Source organism: Triturus cristatus, chromosome 2_1, assembly GCF_964204655.1.
Source record: "Triturus cristatus chromosome 2_1, aTriCri1.1, whole genome shotgun sequence".
Taxonomy (NCBI): domain Eukaryota; kingdom Metazoa; phylum Chordata; class Amphibia; order Caudata; family Salamandridae; genus Triturus; species Triturus cristatus.
In genome coordinates, this window is record NC_140581.1 from 232,410,910 (window position 1) to 232,427,806 (window position 16,897).

The window sequence follows — 16,897 nt, forward strand, 5'->3', positions numbered from 1 at the left end:
CTTTTGCAGGTTCCTGCTAATTCCCTTTGTCACAGTTATTCTGCTTTATTTCCCTCCTTCTTTACCCTGTGCACGTTTATCCCCTCTTGCGAAATTTCTAATGAGAAAAAGTAAGCATTAGTTCCCAAAAGAGAGTGCCAGTGGGCCCCAACGGCAACCACCGGCTCAAATTAAGCACTGGAAGCCCTAATTCGGATATCGATTATAAATCCATAGCAGATTTAGTTCTCTCCGATATGAAAATGTACTACTATGTATCTTTTGCGCATAACCCATCAAGATATAAAAATATGCATTTAGCACATAAATACTTTGATAATTAATGGTGTTGATTTTAAATGACAATAGCATTGCATACATTTTCAGGTTGTCAAAATCTCTAAAGAAAGTAATTTCTAGGGTACTTCAGTTGTTTTTTAAAATGAAAGAGCCGTTTTACAAATATTTTTCTATTCCCAATGTACATTCCAAGCTTCAATAGTCTGTAATTTTCGCCTTTTATTTACACCATTCACATTAATTGAAAGGATCCCTAATTTGTCTGTCATCACAGAGTGAGAAAAAATGACATTAGCATTAACGATAACATTGGAGCTCATGTGGTAACAGCTGATATAGTCTATTAAAAATGCGTCCATAAACCTAATATGCAAATAAAATACCGACCTCCTTGTCCCCTGAAACATGTATTGATACAACACAATACCCACATACAGTCCACCAATTTGTTGTACAGAATACATCATCTCTCGGTGTCAAATTATTTCTCTTGGTACACATTGGCTAAAGCAATGGTCAGGAAATACATAATGCATGTTATAAACAGCTGGATTTGATCAGTCACCTTTATCCACCATAAAAACATAAGTTAACTCCTGGTATGCCCGTGTTTTGATGCTTGAATTTCATGCTTCTCCTTTGCATGTTTTTAACGGTCACCCGCCTATCACACCTCTTAGAATTGCCTTTGGCAGGATGACATGTGCGGTTACTCCCTTCTATCAAGATTATCTCACAACCAGTATGGCGGACACCTCTCAAAAAGTTCCGAGCTTCTTTCACCCCTGTAAACGAGTGAAACTTCTCCTGATAGAGAACCCTTCTTTTAGTTTGCTGAACAAGGGAAAACAATATCCAGAATTATATTCCTTTTGAACTTCAAAAACCTTTTCCTGGATTGCTTTTGTAGGAATGAACTGTAGAATCCTGTAATTCGAGAAGTTAACCAAAAGTGGTTCTGGGATACCTAGAATTTGATGATTACTTTCTCTAGCTGTGCATTTCGATCTATTGTTGTAGGAAGTCTTCTTTAATCTCATAAATGTGCAGTTCTTTCTCTTCAGTCCTCTCACTAACTGGGTCATCTTATCTCCATGTTATCTTATCTAGACTCTTCTAAAGCAAAGCCGCGCTGTCTGTTTAAAGCTGTTTCACCCACATCATCTCCTACAGGATATTCTCTGGTAGCAAAACAAATTTAGACTGAATGGTCCCAGTCATAATCGAAGGTCGATCTGTGTAGATTAGGATCTGTTTTGACAATATGTCCGCTGTGGATTGCTGTTCACCGGTCTTCGATGATGACTCCATCTTCTCTGAGCGCGGGGAGAATGGTTGGGTAGTGTCTAGTACCAAACTCTTTTCCCTGCCTACGGATTTTTGCGGATTTTTTGAGAGCTGAAAACAGGAGAAATATGTCACTTGATGCCTTAAATTGTACATTGAAGCAGCTCATGGCGTCTGGTGGTTTAAGAGCACTCTTTTTTTTCTAGCACATTTCTTTGTTGAATTGTAATAACAATCACAGGTTAACATCCCATAAAGTACTATACGAAGACAAATATATGAAAGAGAAGAGAAAGAAAGAAAAATTGAACAAAAACATAATGATAACTAGCGGGTGCCATCTTTTTGATCATGTATAGTACATAACCAGGTGCACAGTATTAAGTCAAACATTGGAAAATAAGGCATCCTTCCTTCAGCAATTCCTATGAACATCAGATAGGATACTACACCAGTCCTCTAGAAGCCTAACACAGCTCCTGAGCAGACATAAGCACATCTATAAGGACTATGGGTTTAAAAGGTACATTCCCTCTGGCTTCTCCCCACCCCAAACCTCTCCTGCGACCCCCTCCCTCCAGTATACGTGCACTATCAATAGCTTCTGCCCTCACTGGCCAGTGCCAGAGGAGGAACCAGGGATTCACAGTAAAAGTGGAAATTACGATTCCTGGAGACATAAGAAGGGCCCCATATGCCATTAAAGACATGCAATTGATCTTGGACTTAGTAGATGTGCCGTTCATAGGTGGCAAAAAATATGGCTCAATTAGCTACTCCTGAGGTGCATATCTTGGCCACCATAAGGGCTGTCGGCATCCATTTAAGCCAATGGGAGGATGTATCATCTATGTCAGTAAAGTCATGTAGAAAGGCTAATTTGACAGAGTCCCTAAAAGGTAAATACCTAGTGGCATGTAGAATCCCCCAGACTGATCTCCAGTAGGGCACCAATATAAGACAGGTCCACAATATATGATGGAGAGTACTACCCTCCTCCGGACATTGACAACAGATATTATTCAGAGTCAGACGGGCTCTGTATATCTTGTAAGGGAACCAGTACCAGTTATGCAATATCTTGAAATAAGAATATTTCAATTTCACTTCCTGGAGTGAGCAGTCATGGTTCTGCAGGGCTGCCTTCTAGTTGGTATCAGAGTAGGCGATACCCTGTCGGTCCTGCCAGTAAATTTGTGATGCCGTACAGGTGTTGTGGGAGTAGAGGTTATCGATGAGTATTTGATACATATTAGAGACACCTCCCCTACTCCCCTAGACAGCCCCCATTTTCTTTGAAATTCCAAAATGGGTGAGTTTGGGAGATGGATCAATGTTGTATTTGTCAATACATCTACAACTACGACTGGGGCAAAGTAACTCCAATTTGAATGCCTCGAAGGGATGGAAGAGTCACCATCTATAAGATCTCCAATTGTCTTTATCCCCTGGTCTGCCGAAACATCCCGGATTGACAGTCGACCACCGGTAACAGCCTCATTGGACCAGAATGGTGCCTCTTTATGAATAGTGCTATCTATGCCGAGAAGAGGATGTGAGTCTTGTACAAGTAGTCCTCATGGCCCGTAGGGTGAGTCTGCAATGAACATCTTTCGGGGGCTCAAGTGTCATAAAAAGAATCCGGACGCGCTGACGTCTGTGCTCCCGCTCTTTCCCGGGACACTGAGAGTGTCTGATCATCTATAGGTGTCAGCAAGTAGGCCAACGGTGAGTGATGGTGAGCCAAATAGTTTAAACGCATATCAGGTAGTCAGAGACTCGGGCTGGGGTCCGCATGGAGTATTGTGGTCTTTAGGTTGGGCTTCCAGCCCGCCCAGACAAACATTGATTGATTGATACGGTTATTGATAGTACGAAGCAAGCGTATGGGAACCACAGATGGCAGGATGCCGAAAACATAGCTAAGCCTGGGGGCTGTTACCATTTTGATCTTCTGTACTCTGTCCCACAAAGACACCTGTGAAGTACACCATCGCGCAACGTCCTGTTCAGTACTGCCAAGTAGGGGCTGTATTTTATCAGTCACCATGTGTTGTCAAGACTTCTGTTAATCCGCAGGCCTAAGTATTTCAGGCCCGAGGTTTTCCACGTGAAATAAAAAGTGTAATGCTAAATCTCTGACCTAAATTCCTTTGTGGCAGCGGCTCACACTTGGCTTTATTTATTTTGCACCCCGAAAAGGCACCAATGACTGAGCTGAGGTGAGGATTAGATGTTAAAAGCCCTCTTGAAGAAACCTGAGAAACAGGGGCTTGGGGGGGGGGGGGGGTGTGGTGATCAACAGAAGGCGGCAACAATGTAAAGAACTCTAATGTTCCGGAGGATTTTATCTGACTGGTCATACTGCCCACTTCGGCAGATGTTTTATCACTTCCCTCTTTGCTGATTTCCCAGATTATTCTGGCCTCGCGCCACAACCGCGGATGAGCCAGGAGAGACTGCGGTGGCTGCTGCACTTAGCACTAGTTCTGATTGTGGCTATTCGTCTAGAAGTATTTAGAATTCAACGTGTTTTTGCTTCACGCCCTCAGTTTTAAACAAACTTTGATCCTGCACCGCATACACAGGTTTAGCTGGCCGTGTTTCTATCTGACATCCCCTGTTGCAAACGTCATCAATAAGATACTCAGGTTTCATTTGGGTGATCATAAGTGATACTCAATTCATGTATTGTTCAAAAATAAATTCATCCATCACTGCCTAAATGCTGTGACTCTGGGCAAAAACTGAATGAATAATGTAACTGGCGCTCGTGGAAAGCGCTCCAGTAACTGCGGATTGAGTTGTTGCTGTATAAAGCTGTAAAAATAACATCATGAAAAGTGTCCTTAAGGCGGTGATCTAAAGAAAGGGGGTGCTGCTAATGTTTTGCAATCTCAATCAATGCGGTAACCAGTTGTTCTGGACTTTCAACTGTGAAGTCTCTCTCACCGTTCCAGCCCTCTCACTAGAATACTGTGGTTCCTCGCCAGCCTCACTCATGCAGTTCTTGTTGAGTTCTCATCCTTTCCCAAGGATTTTCTTTTTAAAGAAGAGAATATCCGCTGCAAACACTACGGGTGCACATTTGGGCACCGCTGGAACGTGCTTCTCACCATGAAAGAATCCCTTCGTCTGGAATCAACCAGCCAGAGCTGTTTGCATTGACACTAATTAGGCAGTGGCGGCTCCTCCGCTAAGGCGCCGGATCGTCGCCCCACTCCTTTCAGCGGTGTAAATTAAGGAAAAATAAAATGATAACTCATTTCTATTATCATTTTATATGTTCCTGCTGCCGCAGCTTGGCATGGCAGGGGCTGCTCTGTTCACAGAGGAGCGGGGAGGAGTGGTGGCACTCTGAAAGTGTGCCTGAATGTTTGGCTGGCCGTCTCTTGCCGGCCAAACATTCATGCGCACTTTGCATATTCTCCTCCCAGGCTACATTACTGCCTGGGTGGAGAACATGCCCAGGCTCCCAGTACCTAGCTGCGCGTCAAACCACAGATCTCAGACCAATCACAACGCTGCATTCCAGCACTGTGATTGGCTCAGGGGAGCCTGAGTGCTTCCATTTCCTGGCTGGGATAGACGCGGTAAGAAGACGGAGGAGAGACGTCGCAGTGACAGAGGAGAGACATGGCGAGGAGGTACGTTTATTTATTATTTTCTATACCCCTGACCCCACAGCCACCCTCTGCCCACCACCCCGGGTCCATGTCAGCCACCACTGCAATTAGGGGTCGCAGCTGTGACCCTTTGCTTGCCCTTTGCTACCCGTAGCACTCCCTTTGCGACCCCTGGCCTCAGAGGTGGCAAATTCAGTGCCAGGAACACTGGGGTAGCCGGGGCTCCACTCTCTTTATTTTCTGTCAATTTTTTATTACACCAATAGTGAATAAATAAAATATATTATTCACCAACAGTGTAATAAAAATGGAGTAAAATAAGCTGGAATATGCCCTTCCATGGCAGCTGAGGTAAATTAAAAGTGTTTTTTGCATGCTTCCTGGTGAGTGTGTTTATGAGTGAGAGATTGTATGTGTGAATTTGGGTGTTTGTATAAGTGAAAGTGGAGGTCAAAGGGCGTATGATGTCACTTCTGCTACCCCTGGCATTTTAGCGAATTGACATTCATGGCTGTTTGTGGTTCTGAAAGAGCAGCTGTTCTGAGGTGGGCAGGTGAAAGAGGGTGGCTCAGCCTGACAGAGGGAATCCTCAGTTGGGACCGGAAAAAGGAGGAGAAAATGGGAAACATGTTGGTGTGCTCAGTAAAGGGGCAAAGCTCAATGAGCAGTGGGGTGATGCCCCTCCGCCTTAGCGGAGGAGCCACCACTTCAAAGACATTGAAAGGCTGGAAGTTAGGAGGGAAGCATAACTGGTCGCATCACCTCTCTTTCATCCAGCCACCATGAGAAATCCTCAAACCATGTATATTAATGAGGCTGGATTCCATTGGTGAGTGATTGAGAATGGATGCAGATGCAGGCCTGAAGGCTGGCCCCCAGGGACAGCAAACCTCCAGCCTTTCAGTCACAGTTTCAAAATACCAGGACTGGAGATTCTGTCCCGGTCCATTTAAGGGATAGGGGATAAAATAAAAAAATATAATATAAAATAAGTGACATCAGGGAGAGCCTGCAGTGGGCCCACAGACTGCTAGGTGCTCTGTCAGATGCCTGTAGTTCACATAGACAAAGTGGAAGCTGTCATTCGCAGAGAGCTCTCCCCTGGAAAATAAATGCTACTTCCTTTGAATGAGTTGCTTTACTATCAGTGGTCTGCACCAGTTTCTGCATTCGCCCTCCAATAATCAAATCTCTGAGTTGTACGAAAAGGAGAACATCCCTTTCCCTAATTATTCGGAAGTGCTGCGATGTGGATATATATAGGGTTGTAGAGTCAAACAAACTTGCAATATCTCCTTTGTACATTTCTATTGTGGTTTTCAAGCCTGCAAGTTTGCTCACCACAGGCTTTGCAAGTTCAAAGTTCTTTGATGCAGACAATGGAGGCGACTCAACGGTAGAGGTTCTAGGGGCTGACACACATGCGCACATGCTCACTTCCACCCATCGATAAGAACATACCTGTGGACATGCGCTCACCCATCTATTCACAAGCACACACACGGACATATTTACCCCCCACTCATAAACACATACATGTAGACACATACTCAAACCCATTTGCAAGCACATGCACACAAATAAACATACATTCAGGGGTACACACTCATCCAGACATTCAATTAAACACGTACCTGGTGGGCTACAGTGGAAAGGCAGGACTAGCGGGTCACAGGCGGGAGAAGCATGATAGCCTGGGAAGGAGATGTAAGCCTTGGGCAGCCCCATGCAGCAGGAACAGCCACCTCCTCTCATTGGCTAACCTTGCCAAGTGTCAGCCAATGAAAGGAGGGCCTTTCCAAAGTTGTCACAAGGCGGCGTCAGTAAGTGAGACTTGTTGATCCCGCCCCACTCTGTGATAAGTTGGCCAAGGGTTGAGTGAGGCTTTGCTGAGTGACAGTCAACCCTGGGCACTTCCGTGCTGAACTCTAAGGTACCCAGGGCTGACGACATCAGTGACGCTCCGCTTTGTCACCAGGGGAGAATCCTCACGCTTTGCCAGGCTGATGACGTCACTGCCCTCTGGGCATAAGCACGGCAAACCATGTCTGTCTGATCCCTGCACGTTAGCCAGGGCACAAGTCCTAAAAAAAGAAGTGGGGGGACGCTCCAAGTTAGGTGGTGTCACCGGAAGTGACGTCACGATAGGAAGTGTCGTCACGAAAGGTGAAGGGGGCAAGCTGCCACCTCGGCGTTGTCATCACACTTCCTTCCTATTCCAAACCCGGCCCCCTTGTGAGCGCGCGCCGTTTCCTCTCTTGCTTTTATTTGGTGGTGTGCTGGGATTATGTTTTCCTCGTGAAGCCCTCAATGCGGCCAGCTTTTGCGCAGGGGGGACGGCGTCCACCTGGTAAAATAAGTGGGGGGACGCCGTCCACCCGCGTGGTACCCCGACTCGAGCCCTGACGTTAGCGCATGACAAGTGCCTGGCTACATGATGCTGACATGATGAGGGGTTGTCACGCTGACCATAGCTGAGCCTGACAGACTCATCATGCACTGGAAAGGGGGGGGGGGGAGGAGGCATAGCCCCAACGCCCTCTGAAAGGCCAGCACTGGATGAATATGGCCACGGAGCTCTGTTTACTTTCTGTCGCTGCTGCTGCCGTTATGAGCCGAGACCAGGAGCAACAATGGCATTGTCAGGGGTACCAAAGGCAAGTCAGGAGTAGCATCTTTTAGCTTGCTTGTTGATATCCCTTTTGTGAGTCTTAATGATGTGCAGGATATTTGCAGATGTGTATATTATGAATTTAGCCTTTTAAAGAGTGCAACAGTTTTTGTGACTGTTGGATACGGTGTATTGAATTTTTATCTGTTTTTCATTCCTAGATGTTGGATTATCTAGTTCAAGTTATGAACATGAAAGAAAATTCTCCGAGCTGAAAATGATTGAGGAGAAGAACATTAAACCTGGGAGACGGGAAAGACACCCGAAAGAGACATGTCTGGCAAACATTTGATTGCAGCAGATAACAAATGCTATTTCCTTTCTGTAAACAAGATTTTATCTTGTGTAAAATACATGACAGTTGTGTGTTCAGAATTAACTAAATGTGTGGTTTCAAGCAGATAAGTCTTGTTTGTACTGCTTTGCTGTAAATAATTAATGTGGAATTGTCTTTCAATTACATGGCTTTATTTTACCACATCAGTGTCTGAGCTGTTCATCTTTTGAGGTCGAAGCAATATTGATTTAAAGTCAATTAATAAAAGTAAAGGTTGTTGAGCTACAGAGGCTGTAAAATGCGACAATTCAGGGCTCAGTTTCTTTTCGGAGGCAGGGTGTAATGCAGTAAGTTGGCACGCAGGAAGCACAGCAACATGCAGACAGCTTGATAGCAATAGGAGTCTTAGGTCCAAGGCATAGGCGTAGGTACATGTATGTGCAGCAGACCCCATTAGGAGCAGATGCTACTGGTAGCTAAACCCAGGTCTAACTACCTTGGGCACACCTTCAAGGATCCTCCAGCACATCCCAATCTACAACATCATGGGAAACAGAAGAGACAAGATAGCACATATAAGAAGTAAGGAAGGACAACACACATCTCCCTTCCTCACAAACCATATACAAACAAACAATAGGAACCCAATACCAAGATGAGCTACCAAAGGAAACAACATAACGCTAAACAGTTATGAGGGTAAAGATGCTGAAATGCACATCTCAAACCACATACGCTCGAAAACCATTCCAAACCATATAAACACCGACTTCTACAGAGGAAACAATTGATCAATCACTCAACACCCTCAATGCACACAACAAGATAAGTTAACCAGACCTGCTTGATGGAACACCAAGAATGACAGTGTCACTACAACAAGCCAAGAAAGAGACAAATGAAAATGCTTACATGCAGTTCTTAATTTGAGCCGGCAGTTTCCGGTGCTCGGCACTGGCACTTAATTGTCAACACCGGCACCATTACAGTCTGCCACATGGTGACGCTATTTGTTTTATTTAGAGATAAGCAAAACACTAATTGTTTATTAAATCAATGCAGATTAACAATGACTAATAGCTACTCCCCAAGCCATTCTTATAGCTTTGAGGGCCTGGAATAGTCTGAATTGTCACACTTGTAGGAGTGTGATGGTTAGTAGTTGTGGTTGTACTGTCATTGGGGAAGAGGTGTGGTGCCGCGGCCAAGGTGACTGACTCCGGAATCTGGGGATCACGGTTCGATCCCCGGCGCCGCCGGCAAATTAGCCCAGCACCATGTGACTCTGGGCAATAATGTAAATGTGTAAATGTATGTGTCTTGTAAAGCGCACTGCTGCCCTGAGGCGTCGTGGCGCTGTAGACCGCTGGGGAACCCGTCCTGGCTATCCCTGTGAGATGGTCCCTCCTGGGTATCTCCAAGGTGAAACCAGGCATCCCCGGCGAATGTGGGGGGCCGTTGTGGAGATGAGGCAAGCTAATGCCCAGAGTTGCCGAGTGTGTTCCTGGTTAGAGTAGGTACCGAGGCGAGAATTATCGAGTCCGTTTTGACCCTGGTCCACGACCCTGCCGCGTCGGGAATTGAACCCTGGTCCCTGGCCGATTCTCTGCTTGCGGATCTGCCGCCTCTAAGCAGTGAGCCACACCTCTCCACTCTCCACAATAGCTTGCTTAATCTTCCTGACGGCCCCCAGTGCCTAGAGAAACTTACGGGTGATTGTTCGCGCTTTACAAATGTGGATTATAATTATTATTAGCAGCGATGGCAGGGACAGTGGGTGGTGGGAGTTGAAGTGGCCTCCTGACGAGGTCCCTGGCACTTATTTTGATACAAATTAAGCACTGTCTACATGCACACCATAACACACACAACACAGAACAAGGTTCACACAGAACAATGTAGCTCTGGAGTGAATAACAGTCACACCAATAAACAACATGGAAGAATGTTTCCTCAACCAGAAGTGTGGCTCAATGATTAGAGCGGCAGACCCTGATGCAGAGGTCTAACCCGGGACCAGGGTTCCATTCCCCGCCTCAGCGGGTCTTGGGGTCAAAAATTCCACGGACCTGATAATTCTCGCCTCGGTGCCTATTCCAATCATGGAGTCCCACTCTGCAACTCTGGGCAATAGCTTGCTTAATCTCCACAACGGCCCCCACAACGCTAAGGATGCCTGGCCTCCACCTTGGGGGTGCCCAGGAGTGGACGCCTCACAGGAAAAGCCAGGATGGGTTCCACAGCGGTATTCGTACAAGTGCCTTGAGACCCTTGCGGGTGAGTAGTGCGCTATACAAGTATCAAATTTACATTTTTACATTTTAACCACTAACAGTGGATTCCTTAAACACGGTAGCAACACAGCACAACCCTGACAGCATTTCCTCATTCAGTGAGGTGGGAGTCTAGGATGGACTACAAGACAACATGAAAACCATATCCTTAACCACTGATCAAGGATTACTACAAGTCCATGGTGCAACACAACATGATCCTAAAAGCATCAGTTTGCAACACAATGTGACCCTGAAAACATGTACTTAACCACTGAAGATGGAATGCAGGATGGACCACAATACTACATGGAAAGCATATCCACTGTAGAAGGACATTTGCAATTTTAGGGTGCAACACAACATGACCCTAACAACATCTCCTCAACCCTGAGGGGTGATGATAGAGGCTACATACACCCTAACCATCAGGGGAGATCACAGAGTGCAATAGAACGTTTCCTTACCCACTGAGGAAGGACATGTGAATGTTTAGGGTGCAATGCAACATGGCCCCAACAATATCTCCTCTTCCCTGAGGGAGGGTGATACAGACCAGGCGTAGGCCAGCCACAAAGGGCGTCTATCGTAAAATAAAGAGTGAAACTAAACTGTACCCTTTCTAACCACTGAAGCATATGCATGTATAGGAGCATCCCAACTAGCACATGAGAGTTCACAGCAAAATATAGGGCACAACCCCTGGAATGCCTCCAATGAGGGAGCGAAACAGGGCCGGACTAGGAACCAAAAGCAGCCCTGGCATAAATGTTCAAACCAGCCCCGCTCCCTTCAACTCTCGTGCAACCACTCTGTTTCCATCCACCCATCTGTCTCCCCTTCTCTCGTCCCTTTCTGATCACTTTCTCTCTACCGTCTCCCTACTCCCTCTCTTTCCACCATCTTTTCTCCCTTTCTTTCATCCCTTTCTATCCCCTCCCTCTCTTTCTCTCTCTTTCTTTCCACCACTTCTCTCTCCACTTCTCTCTTCCCTCTCTGAGAACGTTTTCTCTAACTCCCCTACACCCTATCCCTTTCTCTCTTTCCACCATCTCTCCCATTCCCTCTCTCTCTCTCTTTTTTTCCCCCTTTACCTACCCCTCCTCCGTCTCTTTCTCTCTGTCTTTTACCTCCATCTCTCTCCCCTTTTCTCCTCCTTCACTACCTCTCTCCTCCCATCTCTCAACCCCCCTCCCTCTCTCCCTCTCTTCATCATCTCTCCCTCTCTCCCCTTCTCTGCTTCCTCTCCTTCCCCCTTCCTCTGTCTCTTCCTGTCTCTTTCCACCCTCTCTCTCCACTTCTCTCCTCCCTCTCTATCTCCTCCTCCTCCCTCTCTTTTCACCATCTCTCTCTTCCCCTTCTCTCCTCCCTCTCTACCTCTACATCTCCCCTCCTCCATCTATTTCTTTTCACCCATCCACCTCTCTCCTCCCTCTCTACCTCCCCCTCCTACCTCTCTTTTCACCATCTCTTTCTCTCCTCTTCTCCTCTTTACCTATCCCCTTCTCCGTCTCTTTCTTTCCATCCATCTTTCTCCCCTCCTCTTTCCATCATCCATTCTCTGTCTCCTTCGATCTTTTCTCCACACCTGCCTCCCGCTCCTCCTGCTTCTCCCTTTCTCTCTATCTTCCCTTTTATCCTCCCTCTCTGATTGATTTCCTCCACCTTCGCCCTCTTTCTCTCTCTACCTTTCCACCATCTCTCTTTCACCATCTCTACCTCTCCCTCTCTCTCTTTCCATCCAGCCATCTATCCATCCACCCACTTCTCTGCTCCCTCTCTATGTCCCCTCCCCTTCATCTCTTCCTCTCTTCCTGTTCCCTTTTCTCCTCTCTCTCCTCTTCTCCTGCTCTACCTCCCCCTCTCCTTCTCTCCCCCTCCTTCTCTCTTGCCTCTCTACCTCCCCCTCTGTCCCTCTTTCTCTTTCCATTCATCCACCCATTCTCTCTGCCTCTCTATCTCTCCCTTCTGCTTCTCCATCTCCCCCCTCTGCCTCTCTATCTCCCCCTCTTTTTCTCTCTCTTTCCACCATACCCCTTCTCTCCTCCCTCTCTTCGCTCCATTCTCTGTTGAAGCCTCCCTGTGTCTGCTGCAGTTACCCTCCAGGAGCTAGAGAGTGGGTGGGGGCGGTGAAGACACCAGGGGTGGACTCCAAGGGTTCCAGCCCAAGGGGGAAATACACAGTAGAATAAAAGGTCAGTCCGGCCCTCCACTTCAAAAGGAGCCTAAACAGGGACACAGCCTTTGCTGCATTTCACTAATGGGGAAAATCACTGTGAACCATTGGGTGCAACCAAATCCAGGGTGAAAAATCATCGAAAATCCCCATAGAGTGAGAAGAAAAAATGTGCCTTAACCTAAACAGTGATAAATCCTAAGCAACACTGTGAAAACAAGGTAACACGACAGGGATGAAAACCATAACAGAACATAGTGAAGCAAGGATATTTACAGTTAGCACTCACATGAGTTTACACACTAAACACACACCTTTATACTTCACACACTTCACTCTCCCAAACACAATAGGCACCCCCCACGAAGAAAAAACAAACTCTAACATTAAAACGAATATATTCAACTATCATCAGCTCTTTCTTTGTGCAGCTCTCTGATGCAGTGATGGTCCTGTTTGCGCTTTATAAAACACTATAAATAAATAAAACATGCGTGATAAGACCCCTGAAATGTAAAATGAATGTAGGCGCTTTGTGACCCATGTCACATCGAAAGCGCAAAACACACACGGATACAGAGGAGCGGGTGTACCCAGTCACGCTGAAAGGAAAAAAAAAAAGAAAATCACATTAAATCATAAGCATCAACTTGGAAATTAATTTTCACATTCTGAAGTAAAATACTGAATATTGATCATAGTATTAGCCCAAAATGCCAACATAAATGGAGAGAGAGAAATCAAAACCCAGGCCTTTTCTAAAAATAGATTGAATGAGTCAGTGTGACAAATAACAGGTAAACATCTTGCAATAGGCCCTGATGGGAAATCCTGTGAATGCGCTATTTAGATGAAGATAACAGTATAGTGTCCAAGAACGTTAGTGCAAGACCAAGTTGGCCATGAGGAGTTGACTTGCATCAGAGAGAAATTCCAGTGGAATGCACCATGAAGGACGTAGAGTGCATCATAGAGCGTCAGCACAGACTTGGTGGCTCATCGCTGACACCTAAGAAGGATGCACTGAAGGAGACTTCAAGAGCCAAGTGGAGATAAGTACAGCGTTTATTTCGTGAAGTACAAGGTAATACATAGGAAGCCCACACACAGCCTGTCCTCATGCATCAGATGCCCAACAAAGACTCTGCAACCGAAGTGGGACAGCAGCGTGGGCCATAAAGCAGTAACATAAAAGGAAACATAGCAACTGGGATGAATTTACTTTTGACAAATAAGCTCGGTCTGCAAAGCAGGAGCTCGCTCGCTCATAACAAGTTCTTAAAGGTGCTACACGCTCCATATATTACTGCAGTGTCTTATGGTACACCTCCCCTTTTTGAAAACACAAAGATAAGTGATCGTATGAAAAAATGTAAAATACAAGTATCTAAAATAAGCATAACAACACAAAATTCACATCTCTTATTTTTTTGCAATACATATAGTAATCCTTACATTTGGAAGGCATAGTAGTATGGCGTACAGCTCTGGTGGTAAATGGAAATGTAAGGCCATCATTAGATTGTTCAGGAAGAATGTACCAGGTTGCCTTGGTGTAAGTAACAAATCATTTGCATTATCAATCTGAGATGACCCTTGACTGTCATTTGAATGCTCTTGAATTGTTTCCGCAGATTCCCGAATGGGGAAAAATAATGATGTAACTCAATTTCATACCCAACATAGGTCCCTCTGACACTCCTCTAACACAACCATGGGGTCAGGGACTGTTCCTTGATATTTTAAATGGTGGGTGCAGCCTCCCTTTCAGGTTGTGGCCAGCCAATTACAGTGTTGCTGCTGGAGCGTGGCTTCGCGGATCCACTGTGTGGGATCCACGGAGGGTCTGCGTCCCTAGATGTACAATCTTTTAATAACTCTGCAACTAATGACCGGATTTACAACAAATCACAAAAAGGGTTCTTTCTGGATCAAGAGCTACCTCGCTGACAAATTTGGTGTCATTCCATCCAACAGTTCAGGCTATAGTCGTGTTCAAAATCCCAATGGAAAATTGCATGGGGAACGCACATTTTTTGACCCCCTTTTTTCTTGACCCCCGCTTGACAAATCACTCTTAAAACTTTCCATGCAAAACTAAACAAACCGGGCCACTTGTTTTGGAAAGTTTTGTGAAGATTTGTCAAACGGCACCAAAGTTATAGGCAAAACAAATAACTATAACTACCTGCTGGCCGCTGCCAGTAGGTAATAAACATATATATCACACAGGTGGGCTGAGAGCTGTACGCCATTTCTTGGGGGCAAAACCTGTTTCATTATGGAAGCATACAGAAATATTATTAACCATGATACAGAGATGTCTTGAATACAATTTGTTTCTCTTTAATAAGGAACTGTTTCATCAGACTCATTCTACATCAATGGGCACCTGCTTGGCCCCTAGCTATGCTAATAGGCATATGGGCGGCAAGAAGGAGCAGGTGATCCAGATCGAAAACCACCAAGAATGGTGTGTCCATGTGATTCACTGCAGTAGATATATTGACCACTTATTCGTAGTGTGGAGGGGCATGGAAAACAGTGCAAGGTCATTTTTGAGAAGAGTAGAAACCAACAACCTCAATTTACAATCTACTCACACTATTATCAGAGTAGAAGTTAATTTCCCCAATATCACTGTGTATATCAAGAACAACAAGTCAGATACTTTTTATTTAAACCCACCTCAGGCAACACATCACTTCACACTACCAGCTTTCACCCTTGCAGTTTAGTTAATAGTATCCCATACGGTGAGAGGTTTCATATAAAACACAATTGCAGTCAAACCACTGAAGAAGATAGTGCACTTCTAGACCTGACAACAGGATTTGCTGAGAGAGGATACTCAGAAACCAGTTTGGATCATGCTAAGAAGAGGGCCAAATCTAAAACTAGGGAATAATTGCTATTTGCATGTAAGACTAACAAGAGAAATAACCAAATTGACCCACATTTCAGGCTCATCACACCATATAACAAACAAGAAAATGCTATGAGGTCAATATTGCAGAAGCATTGGCACATCATTAAAAATGATCTAGTCTTGGGGAAAGTGGCCCCCGGCAGACCAGGGATAACATTTAAGAGAGCGAAATCCATGAGACAGGATTTAGTCAAAAGCAGTCGTGAAATAGCAACACCTGCCTAAAGCACTTGGCTGAGCCATAGCACTGGTTTTAACTCCTTAACTGCTGGCCCTCACCCAGTGCTAAGACATTTTTGGGCTATTTGGGGTAGTTTGTCCATAACATTTTTTCCACATAAGGTATCCATGACAAATTTGCGTCCTTTTTTTCTAACATCCTTAGGATACTAACGGTACCCAGGGTTTGTGGATTACTCTGGAAGGGACCAAGAAAATAGGCAAAATATTGCAAAATTTTCGGAAAGAAATATACGGAAAAAGTGCTTCAGATAAAAGTGTCAGATTATTTTTCTAAAAATGGCATCCGCAAACGGTTTACTGTACTAAAGTCACCATCTTACCAGTTTTCAGGTAATGCAGAGCTGAATTAGAAAACCAAAGTTGTACCACAGTTTTGGCATTTTTCTAAGAGGTAGCCTATATTCCCTATTTTCTGTACTCTCAACCTACTTCTAGCTTGTGGTGGAAACCAGTGTAAAACCAATGGGTGTGTCAAAAAAGCTATACATTTATAGAAAAGTATACAAAGGTCTAAATTTAGCAAGGGGTCATATATGTAGATCCCTCAATGCTTTCCCAGGGAAAATAACTGTTGAAATAAAGAAATATAGAAAATGAGTAGGAAGAAACGGGCATTTCTGACAACGTTTTCATCTGCAACTTTTTGTCTAAATGGCCGATTTACCTAAGCCATATACCATTAAGTCCGCTAGACCCTTCTGGTGGCGAGAATATATAGGGTTTGTAGACTCTCCAAGAACCCAAGGTACCCAGAGCCAACAACTGAGCTGTACCGTGCAATGGTTTTGCATTGAGTAATGAGTATAGACCAATTCAGATAGTAAAGTAGGCAGAGTGAAAAATGAGTATGTAGAAACCTATGCATTTTTTAAATGAGCACAAGACATGGATTTTAGGAACAGTGGTTATTTGTACATCTCTAAATTTGTGGGTACACGTACTAGCGTAGGATTTGGAGGGTATTTTTCTAAATGTCATGCTTTTTATACACTGGCTTACATTTGAAAGGCACAAATGCAGCAAAACCCAGTTGGTAATAATAAATGTTCTACTATCCTATGCTCTCCTAAGACTTCTGTGGGTAGGCCTAGTGGCTGCGACAGGAAAAGGCCCCAAACGCAACATGTACGCATCGC

The 16,897-nt window shown here is 44.9% G+C and overlaps 1 protein-coding gene across 1 annotated transcript in view; it reads left to right on the plus strand.

Annotated features, from left to right (window-relative positions):
- The window catches only part of GRP (gastrin releasing peptide), a 42,080-nt gene extending 33,737 nt beyond the window's left edge, over positions 1 to 8,343 (plus strand). The window contains exon 3 of the mRNA XM_085640701.1: positions 8,025 to 8,343. Coding sequence (XP_085496827.1) covers positions 8,025 to 8,078 — 54 coding nt within the window. The 3' untranslated portion in view covers positions 8,079 to 8,343. The remainder of the gene's footprint in view (positions 1 to 8,024) is intronic.
- Positions 8,344 to 16,897: the final 8,554 nt, after the last annotated feature.